This window comes from Nematolebias whitei, chromosome 3, assembly GCF_014905685.2.
Source record: "Nematolebias whitei isolate Nwh7 chromosome 3, NemWhi1, whole genome shotgun sequence".
Taxonomy (NCBI): Eukaryota; Metazoa; Chordata; class Actinopteri; order Cyprinodontiformes; family Rivulidae; genus Nematolebias; species Nematolebias whitei.
The window spans coordinates 50,138,976-50,153,437 of record NC_056500.1 but is presented as its reverse complement, the minus strand read 5'-3'; the positions used below and the strand labels follow the sequence as shown (position 1 = coordinate 50,153,437).

General features: G+C 40.7%; 1 protein-coding gene across 1 annotated transcript in view; it reads left to right on the top strand.

The window, feature by feature from the left end:
• Nucleotides 1-14,462, top strand: part of oca2 (oculocutaneous albinism II) — a 659,230-nt gene that overhangs the window by 481,132 nt on the left and 163,636 nt on the right. The window contains exons 18-19 of the mRNA XM_037698314.1: nucleotides 11,777-11,834; nucleotides 12,004-12,112. Of these exons, the coding sequence (XP_037554242.1) occupies nucleotides 11,777-11,834; nucleotides 12,004-12,112 (167 nt within the window). The remainder of the gene's footprint in view (nucleotides 1-11,776; nucleotides 11,835-12,003; nucleotides 12,113-14,462) is intronic.

The window sequence follows — 14,462 nt, the reverse complement described above, 5'->3', positions numbered from 1 at the left end:
AACTATTACAACCTCTTATCAAAAGAGTAATTTCAATCTATCACACAAGCACGCCCGCCACCACCAGATTTCTCCAAAAGAATGCCCAATAGTGGACGCGGGGGCCCACAGACCCGCCCCCCCAGGACACAATGGCAACATAGGGAGGACCGGAGCCACAGAAAAAACACACACACAAAAAAATAAAAATAAAAAAAAAAAATCCTCCTTGTTATAGAAAATACAAGTCTAGCTAACTTGTATTCATAACGCTGTTTTGGAACGGAGGGAATGTTTTTTCTTGCTCCAGAGACTCGCTGAAGTCAAATTGAGCAAAGCTACAAAAAAGACGTAAAAAACTCTGAATAGCTTGGTTGCTTAGCAACGTGGCGTACAGCATAGAAGCATTCAGTTCCGTCTTTATTTCTGTGTTTTTAAAAAAAACTACAGAAGTGTTTTGGAAGCCGCCGTGCTTCGTCTGAAGTCAGTATGAAGTTGTCAGATTTAACTGTTACGTTTTCGAGTTGAAAACTGGGCGTAAATAAGTTTTAAAGTCTGTTTTTCCTCCGGGAGCTTGAAGCTAAGCGCTACAGCTTGCCTGCTGTAAATGGTTGACGCATGTGCAGAAAGTTGTGTCCCGTTAAAAGTTTGAGTAAAGTTTTCCTTTTCAGTTAAAGAAAGTGCATTTTATGCTGGAAAAATCAACCTTTATTTATACAGGTAAATCCCATTTAAACACAAAAGGTTCGCCTTGCTTTTGTTGTGACTTTTTCAACAATCGTGTTCAAGACAGCTGAGACGGTCACCTTAGTTCAAAAGATTTATTTGACAAACAGGAGTTACAGATATTCAGAGACAAACATTTATATTTGTTAAATATATGCATATATTTGGAGCATTAAAGAACGAACCCTCTCGGTCTGTGCTTCCCCGGAAATGCTCGCTGGGTGTGTGTTATTTCTGGCTTTTATCAAAGTTTGAGAAGGCTAGCTTTTCTGATTGGTTTAGACCCTAGGTTGCTATGGTTACGGGTCTAGCCTGCCCCCTCAAGGCCCCTTTCTTACTGCATTCCAGAGATAAGTTTTATGATACCCTGGTCTCTCTAAAATCAGGTTCTTTGTTCATGTTAATGTGTCTGCTTTATTGGTAATTAGTGTGTCATGATTGCTACATGAATAATTAATCACTATTAATTATTACCTACCTTATGTGTATGTGTTAATCAATAAGTCTGTCGAAGGCCCCCAGAACCTGGTGTTTCTCTGCTTTAAGGCAGATACATAATAGGACGCTTTGTTTCCTTGTCTGCGTTTAGACTGTTAACACTCTGTTGGGGAGCATCTAATCATGAATTATTATTAAGAGAGACCCTGAGAGATTTTACTTAGTCAAACTATATTAAGTCTAAATTAAAGAAATGTGTTCTAGCTTTTATTTATGTTAATCAGTGTGTGTGAGCGGCCAGGCCACCATGTGCTCAGAGAACAAAGGACTCTTCCCTCCTGAGTTAGTCAGTAGTCAGTATCTTACCTACCTCCTGGCTTATTTGATTGCTTGTAATATATCAAATGTGAACTTGTAAAATTATCATTAGCTAATATGAGATTATATGTAAAGGTATAATAGTTAGAATTAGTAAACCTTTTCTATAAATATAGTTCAACCCTTGAAGAAAGACACGCACACACTTTGTATAACATGACATTTGAATGCTTGGTAGGAAATATAAAGTTATAAAAATATGAAATCTAACAATCCCTCTTTTGATCTCCCCATATTCATGGGAGATCACACCCTTTTGGATGTTTACAGATGGAAGTGAGTAACACTGCCACCCCACCCAAACTTACTGCAACCTTCCAGGGGTCCTGGACCAGACCCATGGTTAAAGCCCTTCAAAACCTGTAAAAATACCAAACGTATAAACCTTTATAAAAAATACAAAAAAACACTACAACATTCCTAGTAAAAGATAAATACCCAACACACTAAAATAAGTAAAACTCTACCCTAATACCAAAATTGACCTCCTTTTAAACCACCTTTAAAATATCTCGTGGGATTTTAGAATGATTAAATGCCCAATTGAATGGAGTAAAATTTTGAATAGTTAAGAGTTTCCAATTGAATCCACGACCCTTCTCTGGTTGTTTTTCAGAATGACTGAAAGAAAAGACAAGACACTCACGTTAAACAAGAAAAGACAAAACACTCAATTTAAACAGGACTATCTAGCAGGTCTTCGGTTCTTGAGCTTGCGGTGGGAGGCCTTGTTCGTCCACAAGGGTCCTTTTGGTGCTCGGTGGGATTCGGCCCGCGGAGATGTCTTCATGCAAAGTCCTCAGAAACTTTATCAGTCTGATTAGACGTTCTAAATGACGTGTGTGTGCATTGGAAAAAAGAAACTAAAATCAGTTTGACGGTTCTTCTGTTCTTCACGGTCAGGGCTGGGAATCTTCCTTCCTTCCTTCCCCGTTCCACCTGACTGACCGACTTAGGCAGAGCGGAGACTTCTTCTCCAATGTTTGCTACTGCCTTTTTCTACCAGGGCAAAGGGGCAAAGAGTGAGCTCCCACGAAGGTCCTGTCACCTCCTCCAGGTGTAGTGGGGAGCTGTAATCCTGATGTTCCAGCAGATCAGCCTCAATCTGGTCCAGCGATCGATTCCGCTCCTCTCCAGGGGTGCACTGGTTGTGGTCGTAACAGGTGTCACTCTCCTTCTGGAGACCGATGGCGTGGGATGTTCTCTCTACCACCTGGTGGGGTCTTATCCCTCTTTTTAGTAGGACCCAGTCCGGTGTGGTGGTCCCTGGTCAGTCTCCTCGGTCAGAGATTCTCCCTCCTGATGAGAAAAGCTGGACACCAAAGCTTGCTAATTGTTAAACACCCTGTATGGCCTTTTGATTATTTTATCTGTGGGATCCATGACCCATTTGTGGGCCTGGAAAAAAAAAACTGACTGTGGTTACTTCCTAGTGAGTGCAACCTGTTTCTTGATTATTGGACACCCCGATGGTCATTATTGCTACTGCTAGTGTGTACTCTTACACTGTAATGTTATAATAAAAACAGAACTTGTAAAACTGAAATAAAATGCTATTCTTACATTCATCTATACATTTGAAACTGAAATGAGGTACATACTGGACTTCTCCAGGGATACCTGTGTACTCTAGTTCCGTCCTCCACCCTTTCAAGCCTTTGCAGTCATGGATCTACCTACAATAAGCAAAGTTAAACATAATAACACAACACCCTGCAATAAGTAATTTCCTATGCTGGCCTCCTTCCTCCTGGAGCCTGTGGAAGGAACTTCATTAAACGCATGTGCCGACAACATCAAAGTACAATATAACCTTAAAAGTTTTTAAACAACTGACATATAACACTGTGGAAACAAGAGGAATTTCATCTTCCCTCCAGGTACCTGTCTGTGCGAGAGAGGGAAGCAAGGAAGAAATTCATAAAATTCATAACCACTGAGCCGGTTCTTCAGCAGTAAATCATGTGGTTAAAATACTTTATTTATGAAACCTTTTATTAGCCCAATTAATCTAATTAAGAGTCCAGTCCAGTCAGTCAAGTCAGTTGTGTTTAAAAATACCGAACCACTACATTTCTCCGTAACCTTTGCTCAAATCCACTTCAGGAGTCTGTGTTTTGATGCTAGGGGCGTCCCCCTTTTCTGGAATCTGTACACATTACAACAAAGAAAGAGAAAAATACTTTTGTTAAACCAATATATACAAGTGCAATGTCGTTTTGTAGGCTTCTGATTTATTCCACTTTTCAAATGTCAATGCTATTATCCTAAATGATCCTTTAAACGCTTCAGACTTACTACTGGCTTTTTGCTGTTCATTTAAATATAAAACCCTACAAAGTTATTTTTGTATATTTTGTAATGATCTAATCATTGTATGAACTGTTTCCTGCTAAGAGCAGCCTTCACCTTCCCCCTTTTTGAAACAGTTTTCTGTTTCAAATCCAAGTATTACCGGCTATAATTTACTAACACCCAGTCTGAGTATTAGTTTCAGAAATATAAAATACGGTGTAGTTTTAATCTTCTCCCTACTGTTATTCAATCCAGGTTTTGCAAAAAAATAGCCAAATATAACCCAAGCTCTCATATAATTTTCCAAAGAGTTAACCATTAAATAAATTTCATCCCTTGTATCAAACCAGACCCACCAAACGAGCTCATTCAAGGCAAAGACAATCATTTATTATTACTTTAGAAAACATTAGTGAACTCAATCCAAATCAGGTCTCAGGTACAGGTTTCTCTTGAACGAGACTTTGTGACCTGTATAAACGAAAAGTTAAAAAGTCAATATTTTGCTCAGGGGTGTGGAGCATTATTCATCATCCTATTAGGTTTAGAGGTAATAAAACAATTTTCATCTCAGAGCAATTGGAAAAGGGCAAATCATCTAGCAAACCCACAGTAGTATTCCTGTGTCATGTTTTGGCACCTGTCTTAAAATGAGCCTATGTGAGTGATTATTATCAAAGCCAACTGCCGTTTTGATCACGACACCAAGGCGCTCGGATGACCATCACAGACCAAATGTGGGGTTGACACCTCCGTCAGGCTGCAGTTGATGTTAGTGACCTTGGACAGATGGACCACCAGCTTTTCTTTCAGCCTTTCTGTCTTCAGTTTGTCTCCCTTGGTCTGGAGACCAGTTCAGCTTTGTGCAGCAGTTCATAGCTCAGCATACAGCGAGACTTGACTGGATGTTCCCACTGTTGACAAAATCCAGGACCCCCTCTGGTCAGTTAATTCAGTTTGTTGTTGGACTGATAGCTCTATGCTTTGTTTCCATAGTGAAAAGTCATATTGCTTGGCTGACAATTTCTTTGTTATTGTGTCAGTGGTGCTCGACTGACAGTTTCTTTGAAACGTCCCATTGGTCAGTTTCCCAGACCCAACTTCAGCGTCCACCTGAACACATCTGGTATCCGATCCGGCACCCAGCACTAGAGAGTCATGATCAAAACTCAGATGTATGCTGTATGTATCTGAAGACTACCTGCATGTGTTCTGTGGGCCTAGCCAGACTCACCTCCCCAATCCACAGCTCTGTCTTCTCAGGCTGCTGAGAAGGAAAAATAAACAATCCAATTATTAAAAGTCTGATTCAACATTAATCATCTGTTATCAACATTAGTAATCTGTTAGCAAGTTTTATTCTGGGACCACAGCGTTTACCTTCAACAGAGTCATTCTGGTGTCCTGGATTGCACAACAGATGTTTTAACCGCTCAAATACATAAGAGTGAAACTTTCATCAAACACTGCACAATCTAATTCTTTACGCCTACTGCATAAAATATTCCATTCAAAATAATGTCTTCAATCTTTTAGAATATGTGTTTTGACTCACCACCTGACAGTGAGGACCACTCTCAGGTCTACATTATCCATTTAGACATTGTAAAGGTTTCGACAGCATGATTATATGTAACCACTGCTTGTTATATACCAAATCTGCAAATTCTTCCATCTCATAACTATGCTTGTTCACTGCATCCTAAACAAAATTATTCTAATTCAATTCAATTAAGAATATGCCTACACTTCAAGACATCACAGAGACCATTATCACTGCACAAAAACGTTTACATGCACCTTTGTTCACAAAGCACAACTTCTTTAACTCACCATGTACTCATCTCTGTTTTCCTTATGCACTCATAGGACCTGTGTGAAATCTCAAGATGTTTAAAGTCATTTCATTTACCCACTAGAATTGTTGTTTTCACATAAATAACCTAGTTCAGGTAGCTCTTAGAAGGAAACAGCTCCTAAACTCTAAACATTTTCAATATGTGATAAACTCATTTAGACTGATTAATTTATCCCAAGTATTTCAACTCGAGTTTAGTTAAAAGAGTTTCTTTGAGCAGAATAAAATTTTACTTCATTTTACAAGTGTCAAGGATTTTGTTTACTTGTTTTTTTTATTTTGTTGTTTTTTATTTGAATTTATAAACTGATCTTATTGTCAGTTCCAAGAAGAAATTTTGGCTAATTTGTTTACAATGTGTCATCCAGAAATGCTTAAACTTAGTTTGACCTGTTTATGATGTTTATTTCTCCTTCCTTCAGCTTTTCCCTTTTCAGAAGTCGCCACAACACTTTCTAAAGTGAAAAAGAAACGCTTTGCTGTGTGTCTTTACAGTCAGATCCGTTCTGTTTGAAAGACAGAAGAGTAAACACCTCCTCCTCACATGAACCTTCGTCTGTCAGACGATGCTCTAGTTATTTTCATCTAGTGGTAAAGTCAAGTGATTGCAACGAGTTGACACTTGTTGAAAGCTTTAAACTTACGTTTTTTTTCATCTGAAAAGAGTTTAAACTAAGTTTATTCATCTGATAAATGTTTTAAAACATAATCAACATTCAAATCCTGGAAAGTAAACAATTCTGGTTGTTTTACTTTGATAATTCAATTAGAAATAAAACTTAAAATGTTTTAAAGTTCTAATTTTTCCTTTAAACTTAGAAACTTCAAGTCTGAATGAAAAACACTTAATTCTGAATTGAACATTATCTTTGTGGTGTCATTGTCTTTGGTAAAGTTAGCTGATTAAGATAAATTAACTGTTTTGGATTCTGTGATGTTTAAGGTTTTAATTTGAGAAGGATAACTTCATGTAAATGCTTTGAACTCAGAACAACAACGTCATATTATTTAGTTGACTTATCAATACAAAAAGGATTAAATCATAATACTTAACAGTTCAGTCAATTGCATTAAAGTTAAAAAGGGTTTAACTTTAAGTTGTTTTTTTTAAGGATTTTTAGAGAAACTAGTCATGGCAGGTGTAAACACCTCACCAGAATCAAGCAATATGGAAGGACAGAGAATGGAAAATTCTCTCAAACTTAGAAGAGGCTGTAGAATATGTCTTGACAGAATTAAATCTGGATTATAAAAATCTAAATCAAGGAAATACCTCCAAAGAAATAAAACAAATAATCACAGACTTAGCTAAACAGACACTAGATGAAAAACCGACAGATCCCCAAGTTTCAATAATGCTAGCCATGCTCGCAGGAGTAATTACAAAAATAATAGAACAAGCTGAAACAATCCTAAACAAAGCCTCAGGGAAATTAAAAACAAGGAACAAATACGTCATTTGAAAGATGGCAAAAAAGAGCTACACACAGAAAACACCTCCTTGGCTCATGCAAACTACAAGTTAACAGCTGAAATAGCTGCTAAAACAAAATATTTTGATCTACTCAGCAGGAAACTGCTTGATGTAAATTCAAAATATGAAACTGACATGCAGGTGTTTCAATGTAGGCTCACAAGAAAAGGAAGAAGCTTCAAAAACGTACGCAGAACTCCAAAAAGGATATGATCAAATAGACGGGTTTAAAATAAATGATACAGCATAATTTAATCATATAGCTGTAACGGACCGGTTTTAGGATCAGAAACAGCACCAGAACTCAGGAGTAGTTTAAAAGTTTTATTTTTGTAACCGCTTCTGGTGGAGGCTTGGGTCCAGACGGTGGGCCAATCTATTAACAGGAGAGACTGCACATGAAGTCTGAAAAGCGATGGCTAAACTAAAACAGTCACTAACCTTCTCAATTGGTAGCAGGACAGGAGGAGAAGCAGTGGACTGGGTGATGTCACTCATGCAGAGAGGTCTGCAGCAGGAAAGCAGGATGATGGGATGTCCAGATCTCATGGTCCAGTTAGGGTAGCGGGGGGTCAAGAGCCAGGAAGTCAAAAACAAGCAAAGCAAAAAATGCCAAGACGGGTGATCCAAAAAACGTGGTTGAGAGAGAGCAAGCAAGGGTCATAATACCGTGGTCAGAAAATTGTAGAGGTGTCCAGTCAGTAGCAAGGCAAAAGCAAAGAGTCAGGAGATGAAGCAGAGTTCAAGATCAGGAATCAAGGTCGAGGAGAATGCGGGAGAATTTACTGGCTGGAGAGCTTTCAATAATCTGGCACTGAGGAGAGTGAGAGTGGAGCTTAAGTAGTGAGCTGAACAGGTGTGGCAAGTGAGTGGTGATTGCAGAGACAAGGTGCAACAGATGAGTGCACATTGCTGAGAGAGAGTGACAGGAGCAGAAAATTGGTGATAGGCAGTGCAGGACCAAACAGGATAAAATAAACAGAAACTGAGGGGGATCCAGGGGCGAACTATGACAGAACCCCCTCTTTAAGGTCCGGCTCTTGACGGACCTCTAGGCTGGTCCAGGTGAGCCCGAAACAAGGCTGTAAAAACGGTTTGAGTCTAGAGACATGAAAAGTTGGGTGCACCTTAATTGAAGGAGGAAGCCTTAGACGAGCAGCCACCGGGTTAATCATCTTACTGGTCGGGAAAGGGTCCAACAAAACGAGGAGCCAGTTTGCGACACTCAACCCGTAGGGGAAGATCCTTGGTGGACAGCCAGACCTTCTGACCCACCTGATACCAAGGTTGAGTGGAGCGCCGCTTGTTGGCCTTCCTCATATAGGCTGCAGAAGATTTTAGGAGAGCTCTCCTAGCTTTCCTCCAAATGCGCTGGCATCCAATGGCTACCCTGTGGGCCTATGGTACTTGGGCCTCCCTCTCCTGGAAAGAAAATATGAGTGGTTGGTAACCAAAAACAACGTGAAAGGGGAACAGACCTGAGGCAGACGAGGGTAGTGTGTTCATGGCGTGTTCCACCCATGGGAGGTTCTCAGACCATTTGTTGGTGTCCCCTTGACAAAGTAGGCGCAGCTTGGTCTCAACCTCCTGGTTTGCTCTCTCTGACTGTCCGTCGGACTGTGGATGGAAACCTGAAGAGAGGCTGACAGACATACCAAGAAGACTGCAGAACTCTTTCCAAAATTTTGAGATAAACTGTGGGCCTCTATCGGAAACAATGTCTTTAGGGAGACCGTGCAGCCTAAAAATCTCTGGACATGATTAAACTAAGCTCTTTGGCAGTGGGGAGCTTGGTGAAGGGAACAAGGGGGACCATTTTAGAGAAACAGTCCACCACAGTGAGGATGACTGTGAACCCTGAGGAAGAGGGTAAGCCAGAAATGAAGTCCATGCTGATATGGGACCATGGTCGAGAAGGAATAGGAAGGGGGTGGAGAAGGCCCGCTGGGGGTCGGTGAGAAGGCTTTGCTTGATTACAAAATTGACAAGAAATTACATAGTCTTTGACATCTTTAGATAAGGTCCTCCACCAAAACTGTGATCTAACTACAGTGAGGGTTTTATTGATACCAGGGTGGCAGAAAATGTGTGAGTCATGGCAGAGCTTGAGTATCTCTTTGACTTTGTTCTCAGGGACAAAAACCCGGTCCTTGGGACAGTCGGATGGAAGCAGTAGATCCCTATTGGCCCGGCGTAGATCCAATTCAAGCTGGGTAATAGAGAGTCGCACAGTTTCAGGGAGGATGAAACCCCCCTCAGAACTTGTTTTAGGAGATCCACTGCCTTCCATTATTCGAGAAAGGGCATCAGGCTTTTGGTTCTTTGTACCGGGTCTGTAAGATTAAACAAACTCAAAGCGAGAGAAAAACAATGCCCATCTGGCTTGTCTGGGGTTCAGGCGCTTGGCAGTCTTAAGGTATTCCAGGTTCTTGTGGTCAGTCCATACGGTGAATGGTTCTTTGGCTCCCTCGAGCCAATGCCTCGATTCCTCGAGAGCCAGTTTAACGGCAAGCTGTTCTCGATCACCCACATCATAGTTCTGCTCTGCAGCAGTGAGGATCCTAGAGAAAAAGGCACAGGGATGTATTCTACCCTCGCTGCTACGCTGGCTGAGAACCTATCCTGCACGTATTCCCCTACAGGAATGTTGGTTTGATTATTTTTCCCTACGTGAAATAATTTTATTTCTAAAGAATCTCATGAAGTCATCACTGCTTATAAAAAAAGAAGGTCAAATAATTTCTTCTGGACCAATTTCTTTAAGGGAGAAATGTTTTGTATTCCATCTGGAAGACTTAATCAGTCTGTGTTCTGCCAACCAGATCTGCCCCATAAGTAACCTTCATTGCTGTTTCAAGCCAACCTCATGTTGGAATCTCAGAAGCAGGCTTTTAACACATGCAAAGTGACTCATCTGTTTAAAACAATCAATCATCATGAATAACAATAAATATTTTAGGCCAGATGGCCGACTTGCTACTCACAGAAACAGCCGGAGGACACCAAAGTCAAAATGGTTCAGAAAAAGGTTTGTAAGCTCAATCATCCAGGTAAATAACAAAGGAAGGATAAATCTTTAAATCTCTTATTGGTCTGTTGCCTTCATACATCTCCTCCTACATGTCTCTGCATGAGTGCAGCTACAGCGTACGCTCTCAGGACATCTGCCAAGTTCAGTCCTGACTGAGGGAACACTGCAGGTAATAAAGGGCCTTCTCCTACTCTGCTCCTGTTTCCTGGAATATCTTGCAAAAAGACCTAAATCTCTTGACCTTGATCTCTCTAAGTGGCTTTAAGAATCTGTTGGATTCCTGTCAAGGACCAATGCAGACATGTTTCTGTTTTTAGTTTTCTACATTTGCCTTATAATCTAGATGTTTGTGTTACTTTTTTGCCATCTTATTTTAATTTGTAAAAAAAAAATCTCTATGCCTTTTTATAACTGTCTATTGTTGTCATTGTTGTCCACTATTGTTATCATTCTTTGTTGAAATCAGGTCTCTCTTGTAAATTAGTCCTCGAGACTCAATGGGATTAACCTGTCTAAATAAAGGTTGAATGAAAAAAAAAAATTCTGAACCATTTTGGCCTTGATGTCCTCAGGTTGTTTCTGTGAGTAGCAAGTCGGCCATCTGGCCTAAAACATTTGTTTGTTATACATGATGATTGATTGTTTTAGAGAGATGAGTCCTTTTGCATCTGCTTCTGAGATTCCAACAGGAGGTTGGCTTGAAACACAGCAATGAAGGCTTCTTATGGGACAGATCTGTTTGGTAGATTACAGAGTGACGAAGTATTCCGGATGGAAGACGAAACGTTTCTCCCTTAAAGAAACTGGTCCAGATGAAATGATTTAACCTTCTTTTGTTATCTACCTGGATTTTTGAGCCTACAAACATCCATCCATCCATTATCTTTACCCGCTTATTCCATTTTGGGTCACGGGGGTCGCCGGTGCCCATGTCCAGCAATCACTGTGCGATGGGCGGGGTACACCCTGGACGGGTCGCAAGTCCATCACAGGGCCACATAGAGACAAACGAGACAAACAACCATTCACTCTCTCACTCACACCTAGGGACAATTTAGAGTTACCAATCAGTTACCAATTGGTCTGTGGTAGGAAACCGGAGTACCCGGAGAAAACCCACGCATGCACGGAGAGAACATTCAAACTCCACCCAGAAAGGCCCCTGGACCGGGGTTTGAACCAGGGACCTGCTCGCTGAGAGGCAGCAGCTCTACCAGTTGCGCCACCGTGCTGCCGCCTACAAACCTATCACTGCTTATAGTTGTAGGATACATGAATCAACAGAGATATAATTTTTCATTAGATTAGCTATGGTCCTGAAAAGGAACCTGGGGTTATTTTTATTCTCATCAATTAAAGATGAATAATAACCCTAGGCACTAACAGATCATTGTGTGGGATTTTATATAATGTTATTTTGACGAAAACAAATACCATTTTGTTATTTCTTGAACATTCTATGATAGTACGATGTTCTTTGTGAACCTCTGAAAGGCTGTGTGCAATATGTGTTCCTTTGACAAATGCTAGTCTTTAGTATTCTTGTTTGTTAACTTTTGGAGGCTTTCAATTAATGAGATTTAAATGTGTTTGACAGAAAAATTTCTCAGGAGGATAAAAACTGGGAGCAAAACATTCAAGAACTCCAAAAGAAGGTAGGCTTTGACTCCAATTCCTTGCTTGATTTAAGTGCCTCACATTGATGCTATCTCAGTAATGAAGTTGGCCAAGTCTTTGAAACATCTCTCGAGACAAATTTCATAAGACATGTGATAAAATCATCTTTCCATAAGTCAAAGGAAATATGTTTTTTTGCTTCTGCAGCACAAAATTACTGACAGGGTTCTGTTGCTGAAGTGTGCGTCTGTCCTTGGTGTGGTGATCTTCATGTTTTTCCTCAACTCCTTTGTTCCCAGCATTCACCTCGATCTCGGTAAGTCCTACAAAACCTGATTTTCTATTGTATCGACCAGTTAAGTTTTTTTTTTTTTTTTTTTAATTTTAGGACAAAAACCTTTCATAAACTTACAATAATCTAGATTAGGAGGTTTTACTGGCTACTTAAAAATGCTGTATTCCTATTACTTTTATGATTAAGAAAACTTAGCACCAGTGCTAATATTCTAAATCCAATGATGCCGAAGCAAATAGTGTGTGGGGGTGGGGGTGGGGGGGGGGGGGGGGGGGGGGGGCCTCCCCAGAAAGTTTTGATTAAAGTAGATGCCATTTCTTGCATTCTGAAGTATTTTAATGGGTTGTTAAACATCTACATTTACCTAAACCCCCTAGCTCCTCTTCAGTCTGCTGTTCATGGCAGCTGGCTCTGAGCTCCTGCCTGAGTACAACAGCCTGGTTAGTTCAGCACACCCACACCACTGGCTTCTGCTACAGTACTATCTCCATTGCCACTGCCTTCATGTGCTTGAATTCTCAGTTGTTTAGTTGTACAATGTGGGTTAGGGTTAGGGTTAGGGTTAGGGTTAGACAGTTTCTTTTTTTGTGCTGAAATGTTCCGCCTTCAAAAATGTTTTCAAAATGAAATTGTTTTCAACCAGTTTGACAAGACTGTCAACAAGGAAGAGGGCCAGAAATGGAGGAGGGGCGTACCAAAGAGACCATCTAATCACAAGCAGAACTGGTTTGTTCCACTTTGGACTAAGTTGTTGGAGGAAGAATCAGTTTTGTTGTGTGTTTCCTTGACTGATGAAGCTTTCTGAATCGAAGGCAAAACATTTCAGCACAAAAAAAGAAACTGTCTAGATGACCTGGATTATTGAGCATGGACTTTGTTGTTTTCAACCAGTTTGACAAGACTGTCAACAAGGAAGAGGGTCGGCAATGGAGGAGGGGCATACCAAAGAGACCATCTAATCACAAGTAGAACTGGTTTGTTCCACTTTGGACTAAGTTGTTGGAGGAAGAATCAGTTTTGTTGTGTGTTTCCTTGACTGATGAAGCTTTCTGGATCGAAGGCAAAACATTTCAGCACAAAAAAAGGAAACTGTCCAGATGACCTGACTGAAAAATTGTGGATTTTATACCTGGATTATTGAGCATGGAATTTGTTGTTTTCAACCAGTTTGACAAGACTGTCAACAAGGAAGAGGGCCGGCAATGGAGGAGGGGCATACCAAAGAGACCATCTAATCACAAGCATAACTGGTTTGTTCCACTTTGGACTAAGTTGTTGGAGGAAGAATCAGTTTTGTTGTGTGTTTCCTTGACTGATGAATCCTTCCGGATCGAAGGTGAAATGTTTCAGCACAAGAAAAGAAACTGTCCAGATGACCTGATTGAAAAATGTTGGATTTTATACTGGGCAGCACGGTGGCGCAACTGGTAGAGCTGCTGCCTCTCAGCGAGCAGGTCCTTGGTTCAAACCCCGGTCCAGGGGCCTTTCTGGGTGGAGTTTGCATGTTCTCTCCGTGCATGCGTGGGTTTTCTCCGGGTACTCCGGTTTCCTCCCACAGACCAAAAACATGCATGTTAGGCTGATTGGTAACTCTAAATTGTCCTTAGGTGTGAGTGAGAGAGTGAATGGTTGTTTGTCTCTATGTGGGCCTGTGATGGACTTGCGACCCGTCCAGGGTGTACCCCGCCCCTCGCACAGTGATTGCTGGACATGGGCACCGGCGACCCCCGTGACCCAAAATGGAATAAACGGGTAAAGATAATGGATGGATGGATGGATTTTACACCTAGATTATTTAGCATGGACTTTGTTGTTTTCAACCAGTTTGATAAGACTGTCAACAAGGAAGAGGGCTGGCAATGGAGGAGGGGCATACCAAAGAGACCATCTAATCACACGCAGAACTGGTTTGTTCCACTTTGAAGTAAGTTGTTGGAGGAAGAATCAGTTTTGTTGTGTGTTTCCTTGACTGATGAATCCTTCCGGATCCAAGGCGAAACGTTTCAACACAAAGAAAGACACTGTCCAGATGACCTGATTGAAAAATGTTGGATTTTATACCTGGATTATTGATCATGGACTTTGTTGTTTTCAACCAGTTTGACAAGACTGTCAACAAGGAAGAGGGTCGGCAATGGAGGAGAGGCATACCAAAGAGACCATCTAATCACAAGTAGAACTGGTTTGTTCCACTTTGGACTAAGTTGTTGGAGGAAGAATCAGTTTTGTTGTGTGTTTCCTTGACTGATGAAGCTTTCAAGATCGAAGGCAAAACATTTCAGCACAAAAAAAGAAACTGTCCATATGACCTGACTGAAAAATCGTGGATTTTTTACCTGGATTATTGAGCATGGACTTTGTTGTTTTCAAC